This window comes from Pempheris klunzingeri, chromosome 12, assembly GCF_042242105.1.
Source record: "Pempheris klunzingeri isolate RE-2024b chromosome 12, fPemKlu1.hap1, whole genome shotgun sequence".
Taxonomy (NCBI): domain Eukaryota; kingdom Metazoa; phylum Chordata; class Actinopteri; order Acropomatiformes; family Pempheridae; genus Pempheris; species Pempheris klunzingeri.
In genome coordinates, this window is record NC_092023.1 from 19,473,142 (window position 1) to 19,497,555 (window position 24,414).

A 24,414-nucleotide genomic window follows, 5' to 3' on the forward strand; every position below is an offset into this window, starting at 1 on the left:
TTTAAGCTTCCCACCTCTGCTCTGCTGGAGATGGCACAATTGTTTGCAGGTCATCAACCCTGACACTAGTGGGTGCCACTCCAAAGGGGAACGTTTGAAGCAGAACTATTTTTTACTATGTTTACTGTGTTCACTGTAGCTGGGAGTTCAATCTCCACTTCTGCTTTACAGTACAGACTTCTTCTATTTACTTCCCGTTAAGTGTTTCTTAGACACCTTATGACGCATCTGGTGTGTTTGACATACATTTTCCAAAGACTTAGACCAGGCCTGTAACTGAAATAAAGACAACATAGCCAACAGAACAGCGTGTTGGCAACAGCATTAAATACAAAAACAGAGTGGAGGATGCATGTTGTAACTATAGTTTCAATGTAACAATGGAACAGGGTTTCCTAGTGAATTATCCTAGTAACTACTTCAAACTCTCACAGGAGTCAAAAAATGCAAGTTTTAAAGTTGTAATTGTCAGCATTTCCCTACCAACCTTCCTGCTCAGGTGATGGTGGAGCTGTCGCTTACGCCCTTGTGTCCGGCTCAGACCGCAAGTTTGAGGTGGATGTGAGCACCGGCCTGGTAACCACTGTGGACTACCTGGACTATGAGACCAAGACCACCTATCTGATGAACGTCTCGGCCACTGACCAGGCTCCGCCTTTCCACCAAGGCTTCTGCACCGTCTATGTCACGTTACTCAATGAGCTGGATGAGGCCGTGGCCTTCTTCTCCGCCGGCTATGAGGCTTCGCTACGTGAGAACATCGCCACAGGGACAGAGGTGGTCCAGGTACAGGCCCAATCGGCCGACAACCTGAACCAGTTGACTTACCGCTTCGACCCTGACACGTCACCTGCAGCTCTAGCCCTCTTTAAGATAGACAGCGTCACGGTGAGTGGGTAGGCACTGGAGGAAAGGTCACAGATGATGTGAGCACAATGTAGATGCTTCTTTTGTTGTACACTTCAGCCACCTCTTCCTCTGTGATTTAAGATAGCAGAAGAAGCCATTTGATTCCTTTGATAGATGAGAAATTGGGATTTTTTTTTATGTTCCGCTGATTTTAAGGAATTTTTTTCCCTCTAGATCTGTCCTTGAAATGTCCATTACAATACATTACAATAGAAAGGTTTCCATCTTGGGTGGAATCTCTCTGAATGCGGGGATGTCTGCTGATTTGTGTGATGTTTCAGGGCCGTATCACAGTGACAGGCCTGCTGGACAGAGAGAAGGGGGACACGTACACCTTGACTGTTGTAGCCGATGATGGAGGACCGAAAAAGGACTCCACTGTGGTACGCCTCATTCTGAATTGTGTTATTTTATCTTTCTTTGCATTTCCTTGCAACATTCTGTTCATTACAGTGTGTGTATGTCTATTCTGTTGTAGAAAACTTAATGGTATTCCTCTTTTATTCATTGCGTCTGTCATTGGAAGTGCAGAAGGTAAGACCTGCTGTTGTTTTTAAAAGCACCATTAAATGTAGTCATCTGAGCTATCTTCTGTTTTTAGGTTTTGGATATTTGCCTCATCTCAAAGGTATGTATTTCATTGATCTGGCAAATCATGGAGCCCACATTGGATCTTTTCTCTTGGCAGGTTTCAATCACCATTCTGGATGAGAATGACAACAGTCCCGAGTTTGACATCACATCTGATACTTCAGTGGACATCGCAGAAAACACACCCATGGGGAAAAAGGTTGCAGTAGTGCTAGGAAGGGACAGAGATGCTGGATTAAATGGACTGGTGAGAATAAAAGAAGAGATGAGAGAAAACATGGTATCAATCACACAGATAAGATCTCTACTCAAAGTTGGAATAATTTACGTGTGGCATTTAACATCGATCGATCAACACATTGTCTGTTTATTTTTAATCTGACAGGAAATCTTCAGCTCTTCTTAACAGCACATAAAAAATTACATCACAGAACAGAAGGATGTTCCTCCAGTGAAAATGGTGCTAAATTTCATAGTTTTTGTCAACATGAATGAAATAAGGTTTCCAGAATCTGAATTAGCTTTATTGGTCAAGTATGCTTATGTAGTTATAAGTAAACACATTTTACTCTGGGGACACACTTATGCACATAGTGTGTGGTTTATATACAGTATATGCATTTATGCACACCTCTGCGCAGTATGCATAGCCTTGTATTGTACAGTACACAGCCCTGTCAAGGTTCCTTACCAGGCATCTGAACCGTGAATATGACATTTACATGTTATGTTTCACTCATTTCAGTTTATGTACCCTTATATGACGAGAGTACAATTACTGTTCACTTCAGCAGATTACATTGCAATAAGTCAAACGAAGCATGCCTCAGTTTCACATCTGCTGACTCTGATTTTGACATCTCAGCATAGTGGTCCACTTATGATGCCAGCGCTACATTTTTCTCCTCACTACTACCTACTGTACATGCTGCAGACTGCATCAGCAGCCCTGTAATTTCCTGTTTTAATTATGAATTCTGTGGCTTTCTTTTACCATTTGCTGTTTATTCTGTTACTCCATGAGGATCTTTGTCATGCTCCCCATTGATTCTTTAGCATGTGCTGTTGTTTATTCAAGATTTAGAACCAGCATAGGCATTATGGGTAGCTTCACGAATAGAGTTTCTGACTGAACCTAAGCTGGTGTTATAATGCGACTTTTTCACTGCCCATCCCTCCCCTTTTCTCTTTGTCTCATTGTGACCCATTACTCTCGCTCAGGTCAATTTCACTCTGGTGGCAGGCAACATGGAGGATGTGTTTAAGATCAAGACAGTGAATAACACCTATGGGGAGGTTTACGTCAATGCTCCTCTGGACAGAGAGTCAGTAGACCGCTACCTGCTGAAGGTCAGACAACAATCCACATTACTTACGACTCTCACACACATTTTACACTAACACCACAATACTGGCTCAGTGTTTAACCTCAGCACAAGATTAACTGATTGCATGCCACATTCCACCACAGTCACATGAGGATCAACTCTGATTGATACAAATAAAATGTGACCATTTTAAGGTTTTCAACTGGTAAGATCAAAAATCTAAACATAAAGGAAGGCGCACTGTATTTGCACAAAACGTTGCCCAGAAGTACCTAGACAGAATACTGGATTTATTTTTAACCAAGAAATACAGAAGGTGTGCATGCACCCAGTCTCCTAATACACATCAGTGCGTGTATATGTCGTTACAGGTCCGTGCCATCGACAATGGCTCGCCTCCCCGGCACACAGACCACTCCCTCACCATCAATATCATGGACGTCAATGACAATGCACCTGTTATCGAAAGCCAGAGGGGCTACAATGTCAGCATAAGCGAGGTAGGAAAGCACTCTCACATTACATAGAGCATGATGTTCATTTTATCCACTTATGATTTGCCTTTGGATTTGAATGTTTCTGTAGTTTTGTGTATATCTAGTTCTTGAATCTGAACATCATCATAAGAATTTGGATAAGTGGTGATTTTCAGTTTGCACAATAATCAGTTTTTATCTATTTTAATCTGTTTGGTCAGAGATGTGTGTTTATTCTACCATAGGCAGTTTATAATGAGGCTTCTTTTTTTAATGTGAATCGCAGAATGTTGGAGGTGGTACGTCAGTTCTCCGTGTGATGGCTACCGACCGAGATATCGGTCCCAACGCTATGCTGTTTTACTACATCACCGCCGGAAACCAGGACCTGACCTTCCGCATGGACCGTGTGACCGGAGAAATGGTGACAAGGCCAGCCCCTCCTGACCGGGAGCGCCAGCAAGAGTACCGGCTCACTGTTACTGTGGAAGATGACGGCACACCACCTTTTTCGGTAGGATACGATGGACAGCATCTGCAACTTGGCAGAGAGGGATGCAGTATTACATTTTCTAAGAGAGTCGTCTTTTGGTCATTGAACTACAAACAATCATACCAGAAAGATGTACTTATTCTGGGGATTCTTGGCATCTGTATACTGCCTCTTTGTCTACCTGCCTTAAGCCAATACAGTACAAATCAGACATGATCACCCACACAGTGGATTGAATACAGTGCTTGGCTGATCTTCTGTATGATCAGCTCAGCTTTGAAGGCACAGGAAACACCTTCATTTGTAAACAGGAAAGCCACAAGTCAAAGTTTTAAAGAGGGTGATGTGTTGCTTTTCCTGTTAAGAAATGACTGTAACATTTAAAATGCTTTTTAAAATGTGTCTATGTGCACAGACAGAACATGTTATGTGCTATATGTGTCACATGTGGATGTACTGTCACATGACAGCTGTTGTCCTGTATGTGGCATGTACTTGCCACATTTGTACATGTACATGTACTAGTTTAACTTAGCTTATTTAGATCACGCACTAAGATGTGGGTGTTACAAACTTATACTAATGCAGGTTCTGCTAAAACAAGCTATAAATAGCTGATGTAAGACTGCAGAAAAGGCACTGGAGTGAGGAAATGGGCCGCAACAGGCATCCCCTCCTCCCATTTAGGGCTCTGTCTCTTTTCATAAAACAAGATACTAAGATTGTTTTATCATTTTTTCTCCTCAATGCCAGTCTCCCTCTGGTGTGCACCATCTTAGAGGCACACGAGTGGAACAACCTTGTTCCATCTGTAATGGCTCCCTAGGCAGCAAGTTCACCACGTCCTTGTCTAGCGGTAGTCTTGGAGACCTGCCAGCTCAAAGGAACAATGATTTCAAAGACTAGACACATGGCTTTAAGGTTTAAGAGCTCCACTTTATTATACAAGCTACAACCAGAGCAATTTAATGCAACAAATACACAGAACAAATATGCTTTCAAATATGCAGATTTGCTCTGCCTCTATGTCCAATACAAGCTTTTTACCGTATAAAACACATACACACATATTCAAACCAAAACACAAAGTTGTTCTTTAAACCGTAACCCAACATTTGTGCATGTACATACGCACATGCATACACACACACACACAGACACACACACACAGACATACAAGAAGTACAAATACTCAAACACAAGACTTTGGTTTGACTACCTCAAAGTAAGTAGCAAAAAGTATTTAAAAAAAACCAACTAAATAACATAATACCCTGTCCTGTTCACCTGCTACACGTCATTTAGAGATGATTTCCACTGAGCACCTGCTGTATACATTTTTCCCTTAATATGGCAAAACCACCAGTGGTTTCTCACAAACATACAATCACTCAATATTGCAATCAATCAATCTCAATCTATCGTGATGTGATTTGGCTAACATTTCAATGTCATTCCTCCACACATGCGCTAAATAATATTTACTTATTATTATCCCATTGCACACACAAAAATAGGAATAAGCACATATATACACGTCCCAAGAATTGAATCAAGACATATGAATACAAAACAAAAAATAATCCTTACATGAATAAAAAAACGGTGTTGCGACGGCAGTGATTAAACTGTTGGCGTTCTGTGATGGTGTTTTTCATTAAGAATCAGTTGCTACATTCAAGAGAAAGGAATTACATTACCATCAATTAACATTTTAGTCTTAATCATTAAACTGTACATGAACATGAATGACATTCAACAACTATTACCAAAAAGAAACCACAGGGTTTTTTTTTTCCTAAACGTTAACTGCATTTTTCAGCCCTTTAAGACAATATTCAAAGCCTCTGTGAAGTTCTACGTTTCAAGGGAGAATATTTCTCAAGTCTCTCTTGTAAAAGAGATCTTAATCTCAATGAGATTGCCTGACTAAATAAGGATTTAATAATTTAGAGCAATAGGGTTGACAGTAACTGAGGTAGCAAAGAGGGAAGAGAAAAGAAGCTGAGGCCAAGTGAAAATGATACAGAGGAACAGTGTAAAGCCATACAAAACACACTAACTTTCTCTCTGATGATGGAGCCTACTTTGGTATGAAGCTATTAAAGCGCATTATTACAATGACAGGAGAGAGAGAGGCTTAAGTTGCTTTCACACCTGTCGTTTGGTTAAAAGAGCGGATACATTGTTATATTTAGTTTGAGTCCATTTTGTGTTCCCACTTACTTATTACAACTAAAGTGAGGCCTGTTAAAATGACATAACATACTGGTGGATAACTGGGCAGTTTAGGTCTTTGCTATCCTTCATCATCACTGCTATAGGAAAAAGGAAGGGAAATCAAAACCAAGTTTACACCGGTAACAGACAGTAAGTGATATTTACCACTTCTGTCACAAATAATGATGGTATAGTGGAAACAGACTAGAAAAAACAGAATAGAAACAAGGCGCCTTGTACTGTAATATAATGTGGGAGCAGAGGCAAACCAAACAAGTAAATGCACCATCGTTGGTTTAAACTGCACCAAAAAAATGTTCGTGTGAAAACAGCCCTAAAGTCACATGCACCTGCACATTGCAGGACCCCCACTGTCAACAGTCTTTGCTTCTCAAGCAGCAGGCACCTGTTGGTCCATGAACCATTGTCAGAATCTAGATGGAACGTCACACTGAAACCCAGCCCCCCCACCCCACAACACGAGTGCTTACAATCAAAAGTTTGCTTGTGGCCTCCAGCTGTTGTTGCAGGTGGAAATAGTTTTTGAACAAAAAACACAGTCCATTCCCTCCAGTGGTCCAGACAATGTACAGACGACAATCCCAGCAGAGGTTATTGTGAGAAAGCTCATAAGGGCAACATTGCTCTGGAGGCAGAAACAGGAGGAAGAGAGTTGCAGGGCTGTTTCCAGATCAGCAGTTAGAGCAATTAATACGGTGTCAACCCCCTTTAAACCTGCAGGAAGTCTTGAGACTCAAGGATGGTGTCTGGAACAGAGAACATAGAAATGATAGAAAGTAATTCATGTGTCAACCTGCAAAAATGCATATTTCATGTCTGTGTGGTGACATGTGGAAATTTAAATAAGGGGGAGTTTGCACATTCAAAGTTTCATTTCCTGCCCTAAATGCAGATAGATCTTGTCAAAAGAAACATGACAGCATTTCTTTTTCCAAACCTCCCACTCCATAAAGTAGTATAAGTACACTGAGAGAGTTCTCATAAATAGATGTGTTTGACTGGAAACTTGTCAAAATGGGGAACAAAGAGGCCCCTAATTGTGAGTTGCGACACTTTGTAGATAAGAGGGAACTGCAGTTAGTTAAATTCCGCTCAACTGAAGGTCAATGGTTCCAAAAACATGAAGAAGAAAACTGAAGTGTTGCTTTTAACCACGCATTACAAAACCAAGCTGTGTATTTTACATAACTTTAGTACACCACTGATGGATATCGTTGTGTTTTTTTTTCGTCAAATTTTTGATGTTTCATTAGTATTTTGTAGCTCTCAAGATGGGAAAAACAGCTGTAATGTGAGATGCAATCACACAGTGGAAGTTTCCATCTGTCACTTATTGTAAGCAGAGGTTTTCCCTCTAGTGACATTGTGACATTACCCATTACCAGAAGGCTATTCGGCCACATAGGGCAAATCTGCAGCATCTCGATTGAGACTCAGGGCCCAGTTTTACTCATGTTCATGCCAGTTCTCACAGACAGTATATATCAATGGACGAATTCCAGTACCTGTTTCTGAGACTTGTCCATGTTTGCACACTAAAGCTTTCAAGGTCATAGAAATAACATATGTGATGGCTTGGATTTTCAGTCTGATTCTGTACCATCATAGGCTGTGCTGTCAGGAAACCAGGGGCAATCTGCCTCAGTATGCCTGGAATGTCTGCACAGGTGCCCCGGGAATCGGTAGAAAAACACTCAGGATTGAACCCCTTCACCGTAACTAATGTTTCAGTATTATTTCAAGTTGAGTCGGAGCGAACGGCTGAAGGGGCCATTAGTGTTAAATGAGAGTGCTGAGGGGTAGAAAATGACTTGCGAGGGAGGTGAGAAGAATTCAGATGATGACAACATAAGGAGGTGGTTTCAGTTGTGTGGGGGAGAGAAATTAAACGCCCTGCACAGAATATTTTTTCTTCGTCACCTCAGACTCAGCCCAGTGTGAGCGTGCAATTTTGCACAAGAATGTGAGCATCTTTCCGCCAACACTTCCCCCACAGGCAGGATGTTTCAGCAGGGGCACGCGAAAGCCATAGTTGTCCTTTGATTGCATCATAGTTTTATGACACTGATTGTACATCACGAAATATGTATTTCGAGATCATGGCTTTGTGCAATACAGTTATGTGCCACTACTTACGTACTTTAGTTCACCATTTTAGTATTAAATGATCATGTGAAGAGAGTCAGATGTGTGCATTCAGAAGGTAGTTACTAAGGATGTACCACTGGATAGAGTGCACACTCACTTCGAAACTCAAAGGCACCCACCCACTCCCCTCACAGTGAGATAACTCATATTCAGCTTTCTTTGTCTTATGTTGATGGTCAGAGACACGTTTGAGTCAGACTAAGGTGCAAGAGCTGAGCAAAATAGAGAATGGTTAGATTATGGTATGCCCTGCCTTCGCTGAGTGATTTAGTGTTTTTTATCCTGTTTAATCACGATAAAAATGTGTCTATTGTGTCCTATCCAACTATATCTCCCAGTATCATCTTCTCAGCCAGATATGTTGTGCCCTGTACTATGAGTGTTATCAGGATGTATATTTTGTGTCCCCTACCTTCTGATGGGAAAAATACGTCCCCATGTGCAGGAGGAGAAAATGGGGTCCCTGGCTCAGACAACAGGTGGCGTCCTGTCTCTGAGGATTGCCTGGTCATGATCTGAGACACAGTGCGGGTCTTGATCGGTGATGATCCCCCAACAAACACGGGGTTCTCGTGACCATGCGACTCACTGAACACAAACACACAGATACACACAAGAAAGAGAAGCAACACATTGAGTAAGACATTGCTGATATGACTCAACGGTTTCAACACTGATAAGTTACTCAGGTTACTTGTTTATGGCGCTTTTTCATTACACAGTTTTAGCACTGCTCGACTCGACTCAGTTTGGGTCGTTTTCCAGTACAATTGCGTACCACCTCAACATGGGTGGGGTCGTCATAGCAAGGTGGCCTGAAACTCCTGTGGCGTAATTTGTATGCGGCACAAACACAACATAACTAAGGACATAACCTCGTTCACAGAAATAATAAAAACGCACGGTCGCTGTTGCCAGGGATTTAAAAACGGCGGGTTTGATTCTTGTGAACGATTCGCTCTCATGACTCATCCAGTGATGTCACTCCCTGGCCAATCAGTGGCCTGCAGTCTGTTGACGTCACATTTTCGGCTCAACCCCCGGCTGAGTAGGTACTAAAAAAGTACCTGGGACCAGGTGTACTATCACCTAATGGAAAACCCTAAAGGTCGAGTTGAGCCGAGGCGAACTGAGTAGGTGCTAGTGGAAAAGCGCCATTAGAAGCTTTATCTCACTTTTGTATTCTAGCAATATTGGGACTAACAGGGTTTACAGTGTAAACCCTGGTGTACATGCACTTTAATGATGAATGATGAAATAAAACTGTCTTCTTTGGTACCTAAGAATTATCTACAGAGTTGAAACATGTTTTGGTCTAATTAGGTTTCTTTGGCTCAAGTGTTCTAGCCACGACATGTCAAAAAAAACATGTATACAATATTATTATTCCAAAGAGCAGCTGTGTTTTGAAGCTGGTCAATGAAAGCAGCTGCCTGACAGACTGTGGGAAAACTTACCTGTCCATCCTCACCAGCTCTTGTGCACCTGGGAGAGAGGAAACGGGAAATAGGCCATTGTGAATGAATTGAAATAGAGCGGAACACTACAGAGAGTGTGAATGTGCTTCCTACTGTGTGAAATACAGTTAATCCACCTCACTGGCAGGAAATATGTGTCAGACAAAATCCACTGGGAGCCCAGTGTGAGAAATGAATAATTGACCCATAGCATGGACATGGAACTGCACGTGTGACTGCTTGTTTGTGCATATCAGTAATACATACGTCTGCTCGACTGGGCGTTCTGCCTCTGTTTGTACACGAGCACCAGAATAAGAGGCAGAGAAAGCAGAGCCAAGATGCAGGCTGCTATGGCCAAGGCCACTGGCACAGAGCCTGGAGAAGCAACAGAAAAACTGAGTTAAATGAACAGAATAACTGGCCAGTCGTCTGATGGCTGTGAAGGCTTGAACAAGGTAACAAACCTCCAGGTGGTGTTGGATCCCAGACAGTGCAGTCTTGAGATCCATTTCTCCCTGGTAAAAAGAAAATAGATACATTATTTCTCACATATAGTATGTCACAACATAGCTTTGCTCTGAGTTTCTGAGTGTGCAATGTCATAGACCACAATGTGCACTCATAGATCACAGTATGTAAAATGTGGGAAGTTAACACAACAAGCTTGTTCTACTCAGCAGTTTTGCACAAGATACGATGATCTAAGTGAATCTCCTCTCCTGCCAGTTAGTTTGTACTAACTTACATACACACTCATACATTTCATGTCCTTACGTGGTGTAACTTGGAGAACAATGTGGCTGTGGGGTCTCTGCAAGAGGGAACCATGCTTATGTTCCACCTGGAAGTCTAGGACCATGCAGCAGTAGCGACCCTGGTCAGCGTGGGTCACATTCTGCAGAATCACCCAGAAATTGTGCTCTCCAGCTCCAAAATGCAACCCTGGTGGCAAGCTATGGGAATGACGAACTGTAGTATGCCGTGGGCCTTCCATTCCCGTACAGTGCTGGTCACTGTGGGGCGTGAAAAGCCAGCTGCGCTTCAAGACATCATTGTGGTGAAAGCCAGCTCCTTTCTGAGTACACACCAGTTGAACAGTTGCACCCTCTGGACAGGTGTAGTACAGGTGAGGGGCTGTAACACCCAGTGTGGAGTGGGCATGGGATACCTCGCCTTTAGCTAGAAAGAAAAGACAATATGAGTTTTTACCAACTGTAGAAAATCAGTAAACGTGACAGATCATTAGGTTCTGGGTTACGGCTGTGCTTAGACCCCATGGAACACAAATCACTTTATATACTTATATCACAGATGATGAAGAAAAACCAGAGGAAAGAAGGGGGTATATTTAGTAAAAAAAAAATACTAAGGCCAGGTGCTGGTCTTGACTTTATTTCGATGGCAATGGCAACCCGGGTACAAAATCCAGGAGATTAATATTCAGAAGCGAGACAAAATATTAGATCTAATCAGAACAGACCAAAATATATAAAGCCAACATCAACATTTTAAAAGTACTTCATGATGAAAATTCCCTCTTGCTTTCATTTGCTTAAATATATAATATATATATAGAGTTAAGTTAAAGGAATCCCCCTGATATCATAAGATGATACTGTTTCTAACAACAGGAAACTGCTTGGTAAATCACAGTTCTATACAAATTATCTGGTAACTTAAGTTGAGTGGTGTGACGTTCCTGCCCAGTAACCACCAGTAACAACACAAATAATCGCGGTGGAAAACAACTTATAGCAACAGACAATCTCAACTTGGATTTTAAGTTGAAGTCCAAAACGTTTCGGCCTCTCTCTGCCCACTATGTGCTTCCTGGAATTTGTGCATTTTGGGTTTGCACAGTTTGTTTCCTGTTCTGTACAGTTCCACTGTGGTTAGAGATAGAACTTGGTCTGCTGGCTGAAATAAATATACTAAGCTCCTGTGGGACTTAAATTGCCTGTTCCTCTCAGACAGCTACAGACAGAGATACTAGCCAATGTATACAAGGCCTCATGTGACATCTCTTTTGCCATCAAACCAGGAAAAGTGTAGAAATCTGATGGAGGCTCTGTTCTGGTCAATATCTGCATTACACACTTACCATTACCCAGAGATTGCAGGGAAATAGCCCTTTCTTTCTCAGAAGCGTGTGGAGTGGCACAGTTTCTCAGTACATACAGTACCTTTTATGTGCATTGAGGAAACCAAACAGACAGCTGGGAGATGTTTCTTTACATATTGCATAAACGACTCTCTCACCCTCACATACTGCCTTCGACCACATCCTGTTCTGACTTCTGTAGTGTAGCGGTGGAATACATGAATAGATCTTCTCTTTAATGTGTGCTCTAAATGACTATTTCATTGCAGTAACACAACAAAACAAACAGATCCTCAGGCTAAGCAGTCTGAGGCCACTCTTTAAACCTTACAACAACAAAAAAAACAATGCAGGTACATTATAATCTACACAATTCCCCCTCACTACACAGCCATAGTGCAGCATCAGCGTACACAATGAATGACTCCTATACGTATATAGCGTATGTAAAGTAACAAAAGAACTTGCTCTCTGGCTCCCTGCTCTTAAATAGATCATTACCATCCTTTGTCTGTAACTGATTGTGTTGTGGTTTAGCATTCAAGAATGCTCAGCGCTGCTACGAAGACAGGAAGACTGTGTGTGAGTGTGTGCATGTGACAGACACTTTCGTGTGGGTGGACTGCAGTGAAAGAGGAGCGTGTATGTGTATTATTGCAGTGGCATCATGGGTCGGAGAGTGTGTGTGTGTGTGTGTGTGTGTGTGTGTGTGTGTGTGTGTGTGTGTGTGTGTGTGTTTGTGTGTGTGTCAGTGCTGGGATTTGAGGAGTGGACTTCCTTCCTGAGCTGTCTAGGCACGCGAACACAGCACCCACTCCTCCTCCTGTCTGGCTCCATGCTACTTACAACTTAATTTTGAAGTGCTACAGCTGCTTCTGCGCCGCTCTTTATGGGCTGCAAATTTTAAGCAGGTGGAACCTCTACCCACACCTCAGTAATGGCGTCACTGCAGGTGTTTTCCATCTGCTGTCGATGGCAGAACACATGCTGTTACATCACAGGTTCGTCCTCAACAGGCTTGGAGGTTTAAACCAACAGAAAGCAGTGGAACTGCAGCTTTGATTCACTGTGGATTTTATCATGAATCAACCATTGGCTGTTTGATGCACTACCACTACTTTCCTGAGGGGGCAGCAGATGCCACCTGTGAGAACCTTTTTGGTCAGCCAGAACATTAATGAGGAAGCACATAAATTGTTTTAGTATAGATGTCAATACCAGTTTTAAGTGGATGGTGTACACTCTGCTGAAAAGGAAATACAGTAGCTGACCAGCCAGCGACCTTTGCTTTTTGATAAGCTTTGAATGTTTGTATATTCAGCATGTGTGCATCCTGTGTAAGTGTCACAGAATGCAGCGTACGTGCCATGTTCCTGTGTGAGCGACTGGACTCCGCACTAGCCATTGTGTGCTAGGAAAAGCAATAGGAAGACCAGGGAGGGTGATTAAAGTGAAACTGTTGCCCCCACGGCTGTTCCTGCCTGTGTGGTTTAACAAAAGGAGTGGAAGCCCTTCTCCTCTCCTGTTTCACACCCCTAGTGCCTTCCTTTCTGTCCTTCTTTTTCACAACTCCACCCTGGTTTCTCTCGCCCTGTTTACACCAGTGGAGACAGGACTGATGAGTTACAGTTTCTGTTGTCAAATGTTTTGACGTTGATTGGCCTGATTGAGAGCCAGAACATAATACTAGGTAGCCTGCTAGGAAACACTATAATCCTCAACAAATAAATGTCAGGTATGGCTTACTGACAAGACCAGACATTTCTACAATAGTCTTTGAAACAATGACTATGATTGAATTTATGCATGTTATGTGCCAACTGCATGGTGTTACCACACTGTTAGCACCATATGAGCTGTCTTGATGTGGTTGGAGCCAGGTAAAAACAGACAGCAAGCTTTGCCCCGTTTCTGGAATAGACAGGATTTCTTTCACTTGTACACACCAGACATCTGCGTTTTGGCTCCATTATGGATCTAAGTTCCTCTGTTCTCAGGATCCTGATAGCCCCTCAGGGCCCAGAAACAGGTCCTCCTTTGTTTTAAGCCTGAATGCCACCTGTTAAGAACATGTCGCCTGTGACAGCTTTCTTGCATTCAGACATGCAGCACAGCCCATGTGAATTAATTAAACATGTCTTCATATCTGCTTGAATTCCACCAAGTTGAACTATTTGAACTACTACACACACCTCAAACTCCACCTTCTTTCCACACCTACTGTAGGTGTGGAACCCATTACAGGGTGTTAATGAAACCAGCAGGAGGATCACAGATTAGCCCCTCTACACACACAGAGTTTCAGGTGAAGCTTCTAGCATAACAAACAGATGCATTAAGCATCTTTTCAGCAACAGGAAGCATTTAAATGTTTCACATGTTTAGCTAACTAAAGTGTGCAATGACTTTATAAACATACTTACAACATGATTACCACATCATCCTTAAACTGCTGCAACAATCCAGCTGAAATGTCATTTTCTAAGTGTCGATGGGCCTTTTTGTACTTTTGAAACAGTAAACGTACCATTATTACATCATTTTAAAAAAGTCACTTCGTTATCACCAACTAGTTTGCTTGCTTCCTCTCTCTTCATGGGGTCCTTCCTGCTTTCCACTTTAAGGTGCTTTTCACACTGTGGTTACATTGTCACATCATTTCTATTATACTTAAAACTCTTGCTAACAAAGCACATCAGGTTGCTGTTTTTGCAACTAAAACAGAGTCATGGCTCTGTCAGTGATGGCCAGTGCTGTATCCTTGAGCTGTTCATAGAATCTCCAGGGTGGGAGACACATCCCTGCTAGAAGGCCACTAATGTTTAGGGATTATTTGTCATGCTCATTGGCAGAAATGTTAGACACAAAGATTTCAGCTACAAAAGTTTGACATACATTTAAAAAAAAAAAAACACATAAGAACCTGTCAGGGAGCTCCCCAATCTCACATGTCTTCGTACGTGTCCACACAATTGCTTCTCAACAACACACTCATTGACTGTCTGGCTCTGCCTTTAGCGCTTCATGTTGATGTTATTGGCCCAGGAAACCATTTTTTATTCCTGCACCCTAATAATGATTTATTCATTAAGAGGAGAGGATCAATGAACAACACAAGCTCTGTCACAACAGGAGGAGAAAGTAGGGGAGGCAGAGAAGGAGATCCTGTGGAGTTCACCATTTTTTGACTGTGCCATTGTCCTCCATAGGGAGCCAAAAGCTTATCTAGACTAAGAGGAAATGAGGCACTGATTATTGCTGTTTATCTCAAGTCATGTTATGTGGAGGAGAAATCCATTATTGGCAGTGGCACAAACAGCTGTTTTCACCATTGGCTGGAAGGAAGGAAATTTCTAAACAAAGAAGGAATAACAGGGCGCAGGGAAGGGTCCTAAAGGTAGACACAAGCCTTTGAGGTCTTTTATTGGAGCTTGTAAGATTGATAGGCCTGCATGGAAAACTGGAAACCCAGTGTACACTAAAACTGGGCTACAAAATACAATTTAGATTTGTTTTTGATGGATATCTTATTCACAACAAACATTTGGAAAACAAACCGCGTGCTGAACAATATGTAAAGCTTCTGGTTCGGGTTGGATCAGCCTGAAAGTTCAGTAAACATCGCCTGTTGCCTTGGAAGGAATTATCGTGTGAGCTTATCTAAACAGACCAAATCCTAAAGCCGAAAACCGATAACCTCTGCAAGGTCTCAGTGGCGTTTGAAGTGAGGCACCGTGCGTCCCGGAGGCAACAGCTGCTGCTCTCCTCCAGCCTCAGATGCCTGAACTTCAAGCAAGTCCTTGGAGAGAGAAAAAAAAAAAACATCCTAGCATTTGATTTCAGAACCCACGAAGACACGAAGAAAATGGTAGCGGTAACTGATCTCAATCCGGAGATGAATTATTGGATGTTTGGGTCACCAAGCTCACACTGCACAGGCGCACTAAGCCCGGGTGTGTTCTCTGGAGCCGCTTTATTCACGTCTTACGCACGCTGGGTTCATTTCTGGACGTTTTAAGACTCGACAGTGTAAAAACGTCACCGGCCACTGTTCAATTTGCGGCTTAGTAGTAAAATGTGAGTGGCCTGTAAGGTGGATTTGTTCATCCGTGGGAGCGGCTTTAAAAACAGCTTCACACCAGATGTTCTGCCTCAAAGCGGCGGCGGCAGCAAACTCAGTCTAACAGGCTTTAAACCGACTTCAGCACACGCTATTTATAGAGATAACTTGTACAGTTATTTCTGAAAGGTTGTGGCTGTGTAGGCAAATATCAGGGGAATATCCCAGCAGAGATTATGTGGGGGGGTCGCGATCCGCTCAGACGCACGAATTGCGGGGTTCTTATTTGAAGAGAAACATCTCTACAGCTGGACAACACAAGCTTTAGCCTGCCCGGGTCTGGAACAGGTCTCCAGCAGGCCTGTCTGTTAGCGGTCCTCACACACATCCAGCTCCTACTGGAGGTCAGTTGATGCCTTTTACCGCCTGTTACATTTCCGGGGACTTCTATTAGTGCTGAAAACAAAACCTGCTGTTCTCCATCAGTGAATACAGTCAGTTGGTTTGACACTACATTTGCCAACAAGTCCCCACACGTCCGCACAGCTAGATGAGCCGCAGTAGCTCTGAAGAAGAGGATGGATGTCAACAGTGTGTGTGTGTTTTTTCATGCTTACCTCCAGCTATGTAAAACAGAGCAGAGCAAAACCAAAGCATGGACTTCTCTCCCCAAAGAGATGTCCGACAGGGTAATTCCCACTTCATGACTGTGTGGGTGTTGAGCAAAAACCAAAAAGCAGCAGAAAAGTGTTTGACTCAGACTCTCATCAACTAGCTCTGAAAGTAAGACTTGATCTCCCTTCACTCTCAAGCTAAGTAATTCCCTCTCAGCTAAGACACAGAGGTGGCTGACAGCCTCCTGTCACTTCTTCTCCAAGTTGGCTTGATCCTTCTGAACTTTATTGCGCAAAAGTAACGTGATACACGGAGGCGAAACGCTCCTCCCCTCCTCTCCCCCTCCCTCCCTCCCTCCCTCCCTGTCTGCCCCACCCCCATGAGTAGATCAGTGATGACACAGTTAGTGCACACACCAGAACTTCCCCCCCCACATTTGTAACCTTTAGTCTGTATATGAACTTATAGACTTGACACAAAAGACTACTGAGGAGATTTTAACATTTCAAAAGGATGGTTAAAATGAATTATGAATACTCATAGTGGGGGCTTTTACACATTGACTCCTACATTAAACACAATGCAACTCAATAATATCTTTCACTATTAAAAATGCCCATAATGCCAGTTTGTAACAAGTGTTTTCTGCGTGTGATTTTCATTTTTCAAACACAAGCTTGAGCCACAGAAGTCTTTGTAAAGGTGGTTTCAGAGGCTGAGGAGTGTTCCCCATGACTGGTTCACTGATTAACAAGTGCAAAATAAGTGTGTCTTGGCTAGTATAGCCAAATGATTATGGTAATCTATTAACATAGCAGTGAGTATAGCTTTGTTGATGTTGCTGTGATGTTTAGATAAGCTGTCTGTATGTATGTGTGTGATTTAGCCTTTCACTTCCGGCTCATGCAGTAATAACAATATCATAACGGCCCCCTTAACCACCACAGCCTGAGGGTGTCAGTCTTTCTTAAAAGTGCTGGGAGGGGAACTAGGAGGTCAGACTGGTGGAGCAGGAACTGACGTGACACTCACTCAACCTTTATTCCACATAATCATGCCTCTACTTTCGCTCATGTATCAGAATCTGTCAGTGGTTTGATGAAAAGGTTTCTTTTGGGATGTGCTGCTGTCGTCGTTCCACTTCAGTTACATTTCAGATTTCAGTGAGAAGATGGATCAGTTGGGGAATCCGAACTTTTGACTACCTTGTAGTGTCTCCCCTCTGCCTCGCTTACTCTTAAAGTTCTTGAGATTCATTTCTGTTCAAGATATTTTTTTTCCTTCTGTCTGTAACAAAAGATGCTCTGTCACAACATGGCTTCAGGGGATGTGACAAGAGGTTTTCCATAAAGCAAGAGTAATTTGTTAAAACTAGTCAAAACGAACCAAAAAGACAATGATGCGGGGTGGATGCCAGCTGTAGGAAGGTGATAACACAGACCAGCTTTTATATCTTAAAAGACCAGGTGAGCTAAATCAGACTTAATCAGCTGACAACCCTCCTACATCAGTCAGTTTGCCCGCTGAGGTCACCAGGACAGCCTCCAACACGATGGTAGGGGCGTCCCAGCTCCTACTGCCTGGTCCCATTCTCTCATATCAAATGAATCCTTAGTATCACATAAGTGGAGACAGCACTACCTGTACTTTTCCTCTCTAGCAGAAACCTTCTTAGTCACACTGGAAATGAACAATGGATTAAGGTGTAGGAGTGGCTGAAGTGCAGAAAAGGTGTTTACAGAAATGGCCACACTGATTGATAGATAGATGCTATTGTTTAGTCATTATGCTAGAATAAGTTGTAAAGGTTTTCCCATCTTCCTCATGCAGAGCTCAACCACCATCTATGTTCGCATTGTGGATGAGAACGATAACGCCCCAGAGTTTCCTGAAGAGGAGTATGTCACAGTGTTGAGCGAGGGACCAGACACAGTGGGTGCCACCATTGCCACAGTAACGGCCATCGACCCAGATGAGGGTCTGAATGGCACCTTGCGATATGCTATCACTCACGGCAACCTGATCCAGACCTTTCGTATAAACAGCATCACGGTAAGGCATGTTAGACTGTATTGTTATCAGCAACTGCAGAAGAAAACCCATGTATTAGCTTGTGTATGATCGTGTGTCTGTGTGTGTGTGTGTGTGTGTGTGTGTGTGTGCATTTAGGGGAGGATTACAGCCGTAAAGGAGCTGGACTTTGAGATCAGCAACGGACACTACACACTGGTTGTCACAGCTACAGACCAGTGTCCAAATGCTGCTCTTCGCTTGACATCTAGCACAACAGTAAATATGCAAATGAGACGCACCATTTTTTTCTATAATTAAGTATTTTACACTTTAGAGGTAGTTTCTTTCAATTGACGAATTTGTCAATTGAAAGAAAGTTAATTTTGGTAGTCGATCATATTGTTTTGGTAATTTATGGAGCAGAAATAGTGTGGAAACCCCTCTGTTATCTACAAAAATGCATTTATGTTATTATCTAGTGTTTGATGTTGTAAACCACATTACTGTGAACTTGGCTTATATTCTATGTTCATCTTACATAATGTACATGTTACAATCAGTCACCTCTCTCAGAATGGATCTATTAAAACCTCGCTCTCGCTCCTTCCTCAGGTGCTGGTAAATGTCCTAGATGTGAATGATGTGACGCCCACTTTCCCCAGAGCCTATGAGGGACCTTTTGAGGTGACCGAGGGACAGCCAGGACCCCGGGTCTGGACCCTCAGAGCCAGTGATGAAGACTCTGGGCTCAACGGCAAAGTGGAGTACAGCATCACTGCTGGAGATTACCAGAGTTAGTATGATATTGTTCTGTTGAGAAAGTGATATATTGTTAAAGCTGTACTACGAGTCTCTGAACCTCTCTATCTCTCTCTCCGTCAGATGAGTTCATGGTTTCTCCAGTGGAGGGCGAACTTAGGGTGAGGAAGGATGTAGAGCTGGACAGAGAGACAACGGCCTTCTATAACATCACTGTCACAGCCCGAGACCTGGGCACCCCGCCTCGTAACAGCTCGGTGGGCAAGCTCTCACTCTCTCACACTCTCACCATTTCCTCTTGAACAATCAGGGTCCTCCAAGCTTGACTTCTATGCTGTAATTCAGCTTGCATGTTAACATAATGGAGCTCTTACATTTACAAGAAATGAATAGTTTGTGAGGTTTGTATTTATAACCTTCATATAACATGTTGGACGTTTTCAAAACAGTTTTCACAACCTGTGTATTACATTTAATTTGATTATATATATTTATAAGGACTTGTGAGGCACAAATGCTATGTCTTCTACATACAAGTTATTGTAAACAGGCATGGGTTTGAAGTGCTGCTTTTGTTTTGGTGGGTTTTCTTCAGGTGGTGGTGGGGGTCCACGTTCGAGACATCAATGACAACGACCCAGTCCTCCTGAACCTGCCTCACAACACCAGCGTGAGTGAGGGCGCCTCCATACACACCTCTGTGGCCAGAGTCCGAGCGCAAGATGCGGACAGCGGACGGAACGCACTGCTCACTTACAACATTACTGCCGGCAACCAGGGTGGAGCCTTTTACGTCAATGACACGGTGAGATAAAGGGACAGTGTGGTTTGAAGAGTAACCTAACTCCCCCTGAAAATCTCACCTTTGCTGACCTCACAGAGAGATGTAGCTTTTCACCCTGCTGCAGTAATGTACAGGTGTGCTCCAGGACCTGCTGACATCACTGTTGGGTGAGGTTACAGGTTCAACAGAACACACTAATGACTGCAATTAACCGTGATGCTGGGTGTGGTCAGAGGTAAAACAGGCTTTAAGTTTTCCACCAGAGAGGGCAGCAAAACACTGCTTTCATCCTGGTGTTCAGTTACCCTTTAAGTAGAAGACACAGAATATCTGTCTTACTGACGTGGTGAAGGTGGAGCAGGTGCACATAGCATGGAAATTATCATCTTGTGACTGGCAGCTCCCAGATTTGATCCCACATTAGGCAGTTTAACCTGACCTGAAACAGGTGTTTCAGCTCCCCTTCATCTCCAGTCATTGCTAAATACTTGTACAGCATTGCAGCAGTTATATTTACACATCTGCAGATGTTGGTAGCACACGCTGCCAACATCTGCTGCATTTACTGCATAATTATATTACCAAGTTTAAATAACAAATACTGCATGTGCTTTAGAGAGGGGAAGATGAGAGTTTCATATCAAGAATGGATCTTTAAACACCTAATCTGTTCCTCTCTGTGTCTGTCAGACAGGTGTGGTGCAGGTGAACAGACCACTGGACAGAGAGCGAGTGGCAGAGTACAGACTCACCATCACTGTCAAAGACAACCCTGAGAACCCCCGCATCGCTCGCCGGGTAATCCACCCCTCCAGTGCAAATACACTGCAAGCATTCACAGATGTTTTAGTGCTGTCAGTTTCACTGAAACCCACTGAAACAGCCACTGTTACTGCCATAAACCTTGTGTCTTTTCAAGTTGGAGGGAATTCATAACAATGCTGAGCAATACTGAATTTTTTCACAACAACAGAACACATTTCATAACATAATGTGAAAGACCTGCACACATTTTTTATGTTGAGCGATGCACAGCACTCATTACGTGTGTTTGATTTTCTGCATCATAAGTTCATTATAGAAACTTACAAAGATGTACAAAACATTATGCAGGTCTTTTGTGATTTAGGCTGATAACCTGTCCTGCCTTTAAGTGCTATTATAGTGCTATTATAGTGCTAGTTTTTGGGCCTTTGTGTCCTGTATTTTTGCTAATAGTAAGAATCTAATGCACACTATTTACTTAGAATATGTGCATGAGAACAATCCAAACTGCAACTTCAGATTCAAAGGGTGCCGGATTGTTTGTCTGAATGTTGTGTCTGTGGGAAAGGTGATAGACTGTTCTAAACCAGAGCTGCAGTAAAGTCAGCCACCAGCACTATGATAGTAGGTTGTTGTCGTGTGCACAGCATAAAAACTGCAAAACATGTCTCCTCTGATATCTCCTTATCAGCTATTCTATAACACATCATTTTTTTCTCATATAATTGTTTCTTCATCATCCCTTCTCTATCTCACACCACCAGGATTCAGACCTCCTGGTGATCACCATTTTGGATGAGAATGACAACAGACCTATATTCACCAGGACCAGCTACCGGGCTGAGATCACAGAGAACTCTGCAGCAGGTAGCACTCAAGCTGGTGTGTCTATCTTTCTCTTTTCCTTTTAGTGGGAGCAATCTGTAACTGTAGTGCAGAGAGCACTGTGCCAAAACACTGTCTGTGACACCGTCTCCCCCACTTCCTGACTTTGTTTACATACCGTTTATAGTCAGTGAAGCTTTTTTTCTTCACTTCCATGGTTAGAGGTGACAGAAGAGCTGTCAGTTTTGCATTTTCAATCGATTCCCTCACCACGTGGGCCAATCTGTGACCAAGGACTGACAGGAGCAGTCAGTTAGATTACTTGAATGCAGAATATGAGTGTCTTTAATTATCAGAGTGGTGGCAGCAACAGTTTCTCTTGACCATTATTGGAGATAGAAAGCCAAAGACTACTTGCCAAGACTCTCAAAACAAACTGACTGAATTTATAGCAGCTACATCTAAAGAAGGATTGGTGACTGCTCTACTCTGGCTGTGATCACTTTACCTCTCCCCCTGCCCCTCTCTTTATCTCTGCCCGTCCTTCAGGCAATACTGTAACAGTGTTGAATGGCCCAGTTCTGGCTGAGGATAAAGACATTGGACCCAACGCTGTAGTGAAGTATCACCTGCTGGGAGCCAGGGTGGACCTCTTTACTGTGGATGCTGATACTGGTAACAGTATGACCCCCCCAGCTGGTAGACAGATTCAGTATCTGCAATGCAGTTGTTAATGTCTCTGTATCTACGCCCCCCTCCAGGTGTGATACATGTACGTCAGGGGGCGAGGTTGGACCGTGAAGCGTTTCAGGAGCCTCGGGTAGAGCTGATTCTGGTTGGGGAGGACATAGGAGGTTTAAACAGCAGCGTACCTCTCACAGTTACCATCCTGGACCAGAATGACAACCCTCCTGTCTTCAGCCCATCCAGTTTCAGTGTTCGCCTCCCTGAGAACAGCCCCACTGGTGTGTGCATTGGCTTTTGCCTCATGATATATAAGTGGGAGGAATATGACTAATAACTAGAATTACTAGAATACTATATTGAATTAACAACTGAAAGTTCATTATTGTGATTATCTGCACTTACTTTGAAGGTTAACGCAATGTGTGTGTGTGTGTGTGTGTGTGTCCTTCCAGGTGTCGTGGTGACTCAGCTGTCCGCTACTGATGCTGATTCGGGCTCTAATGGCTGGCTAATGTATCGGCTGGAAAGCGGCGCTCAGGACCGCTTTGTGGTCGACTCGCTCTCTGGCGCCGTCCTGGTGGGCAACACCACCCTTGATAGGGAAGATCGAGGTTCTTACCGCTTGGTCGTCATGGCGACTGATCGCGGCACACCCCCCCTGTCGGGCACAGCCACCCTGACGGTCATCCTGGATGACGTAAACGACTCACGGCCCCGTTTTATTAAGCCTTTCACCATGATAAATGTCAATGAGTCCACACCGCCTGGTGTGGTGGTGGCCACGCTGACCGCTGAGGATCTTGATCTGCATCCCCGGCTGGAGTATTATATCATCTCAGTTGAGGCAAAGGATGATGGGAACAACCCGGTGGATGGCCTGCAGGAGTCATTTGGCATTGATTTACACACTGGTGAGATATGGATCTCAGCCAAATTCAGTATTTTGCTCTACAAAAGTGTAACTTTGACTTTGATGATGTTAGATAGGAAATATATTGAATAAATTACATTCGTACATACTTACATTTGGCAAAATGTTTTTACTAATTTTCAGGTGCAGTGTTTGTACGGAACCCGCTCAACAGAGAGATGGTAGCTACATTTGAGATCATAGTGTCTGTCCATGACAATGCCAGTGATGTTATTGACAAGTCAGGCAGTGTTCCCAATGGTAAGTCAACTTTCTAAGAGGAAACTTATCTTCAGTTTCATACCCTCAGTATACTGTTAGATAGATACTCCCTCTGTATTTCTGCTGTCATTATGACCATCTCCTCTACAGCGAGGCTGACCATAAACGTGTTGGATGTGAATGACAATGCCCCTCGTTTCCGGCCCTTCGGAGTGTCCAACTTCACAGAGAAGATTTTAGAAGGAGCTCAGCCAGGCACAACGCTGCTATCAGTGTCGGCTGTAGACCCGGATAAAGGTCCCAACGGCCAGGTCATCTACCAGCTGCTCCACCTGCCCAGAGGGGGATATGTTAGACTGGAGGACCCTTCCACTGGTATGATCACCAGCACATGTCAACAAGCTGCTGTAGGCTGCAGATTAAAACATCAGCAAATGAGTTAGTTCGCAAATGTTGAAACTGACCTGCAGTGTACATATAAACCATATTTCTGTTTCATTTCCAAAGGTTCACAAGTAATGAATCTATCACTTACATCATTCCTGGCATGTTGTCGTGTACATTTACAATAGTCATATAAGTGAGATGAATCTTAACTGTAACTATCAATTTGTTGCACATTCAGGTAAGATTGTAGCCAACCAGACGGTGGATTTCGAACAGGTTCAGTGGCTGAATTTCACGATTCGGGCCCAGGACCATGGCACTCCTCCCAGGATAGCCGAGCTGCCAGTTTATCTGCGCATAGTGGATGTGAATGACAACAATCCTGTGTTCCTACAACCCTCTTATCAGGTATGGAACACAATATTAAGAAACTGAATGCCAGCGTCATTAATTAGTTACCTTTGTTTTAAAAATGTGAATGTATTTTTAAAAACCATTGTGTTTGTGTGATATTCACTTACAGTTGCTAGTTCATTTCTAGCCAAGTACTCGGCCTCAGATTCTTTTTTTTTTAAGTCAAATTATGTGGCATATAAATGTCTGATAAATCGAAACATACAGTAATTGTATCCTTGCATTT

General features: G+C 43.1%; 2 protein-coding genes across 2 annotated transcripts in view; one reads left to right on the forward strand and one right to left on the reverse strand.

The window, feature by feature from the left end:
* cdh23 (cadherin-related 23) overlaps positions 1–24,414 on the forward strand; it is a 146,009-nt gene that overhangs the window by 111,894 nt on the left and 9,701 nt on the right. The window contains exons 30-49 of the mRNA XM_070840982.1: positions 500–888; positions 1,191–1,292; positions 1,441–1,443; positions 1,598–1,747; positions 2,722–2,850; positions 3,200–3,328; positions 3,591–3,818; positions 18,253–18,474; positions 18,592–18,711; positions 19,048–19,228; positions 19,318–19,451; positions 19,790–19,999; positions 20,669–20,776; positions 21,508–21,610; positions 22,118–22,243; positions 22,330–22,533; positions 22,708–23,166; positions 23,310–23,426; positions 23,538–23,762; positions 24,013–24,182. Of these exons, the coding sequence (XP_070697083.1) occupies positions 500–888; positions 1,191–1,292; positions 1,441–1,443; positions 1,598–1,747; positions 2,722–2,850; positions 3,200–3,328; positions 3,591–3,818; positions 18,253–18,474; positions 18,592–18,711; positions 19,048–19,228; positions 19,318–19,451; positions 19,790–19,999; positions 20,669–20,776; positions 21,508–21,610; positions 22,118–22,243; positions 22,330–22,533; positions 22,708–23,166; positions 23,310–23,426; positions 23,538–23,762; positions 24,013–24,182 (3,509 nt within the window). The remainder of the gene's footprint in view (positions 1–499; positions 889–1,190; positions 1,293–1,440; positions 1,444–1,597; positions 1,748–2,721; positions 2,851–3,199; positions 3,329–3,590; positions 3,819–18,252; positions 18,475–18,591; positions 18,712–19,047; positions 19,229–19,317; positions 19,452–19,789; positions 20,000–20,668; positions 20,777–21,507; positions 21,611–22,117; positions 22,244–22,329; positions 22,534–22,707; positions 23,167–23,309; positions 23,427–23,537; positions 23,763–24,012; positions 24,183–24,414) is intronic.
* vsir (V-set immunoregulatory receptor) lies at positions 4,713–16,538 on the reverse strand. Its single transcript, XM_070841442.1, has 7 exons — positions 16,425–16,538; positions 10,421–10,825; positions 10,111–10,161; positions 9,911–10,021; positions 9,644–9,671; positions 8,599–8,774; positions 4,713–6,784 (listed from the first exon to the last, which is right to left on the reverse strand). Exons 1-7 carry the CDS (start codon positions 16,510–16,512, stop codon positions 6,747–6,749), a joined length of 897 nt encoding a protein of 298 aa, XP_070697543.1. The 5' UTR covers positions 16,513–16,538; the 3' UTR covers positions 4,713–6,746.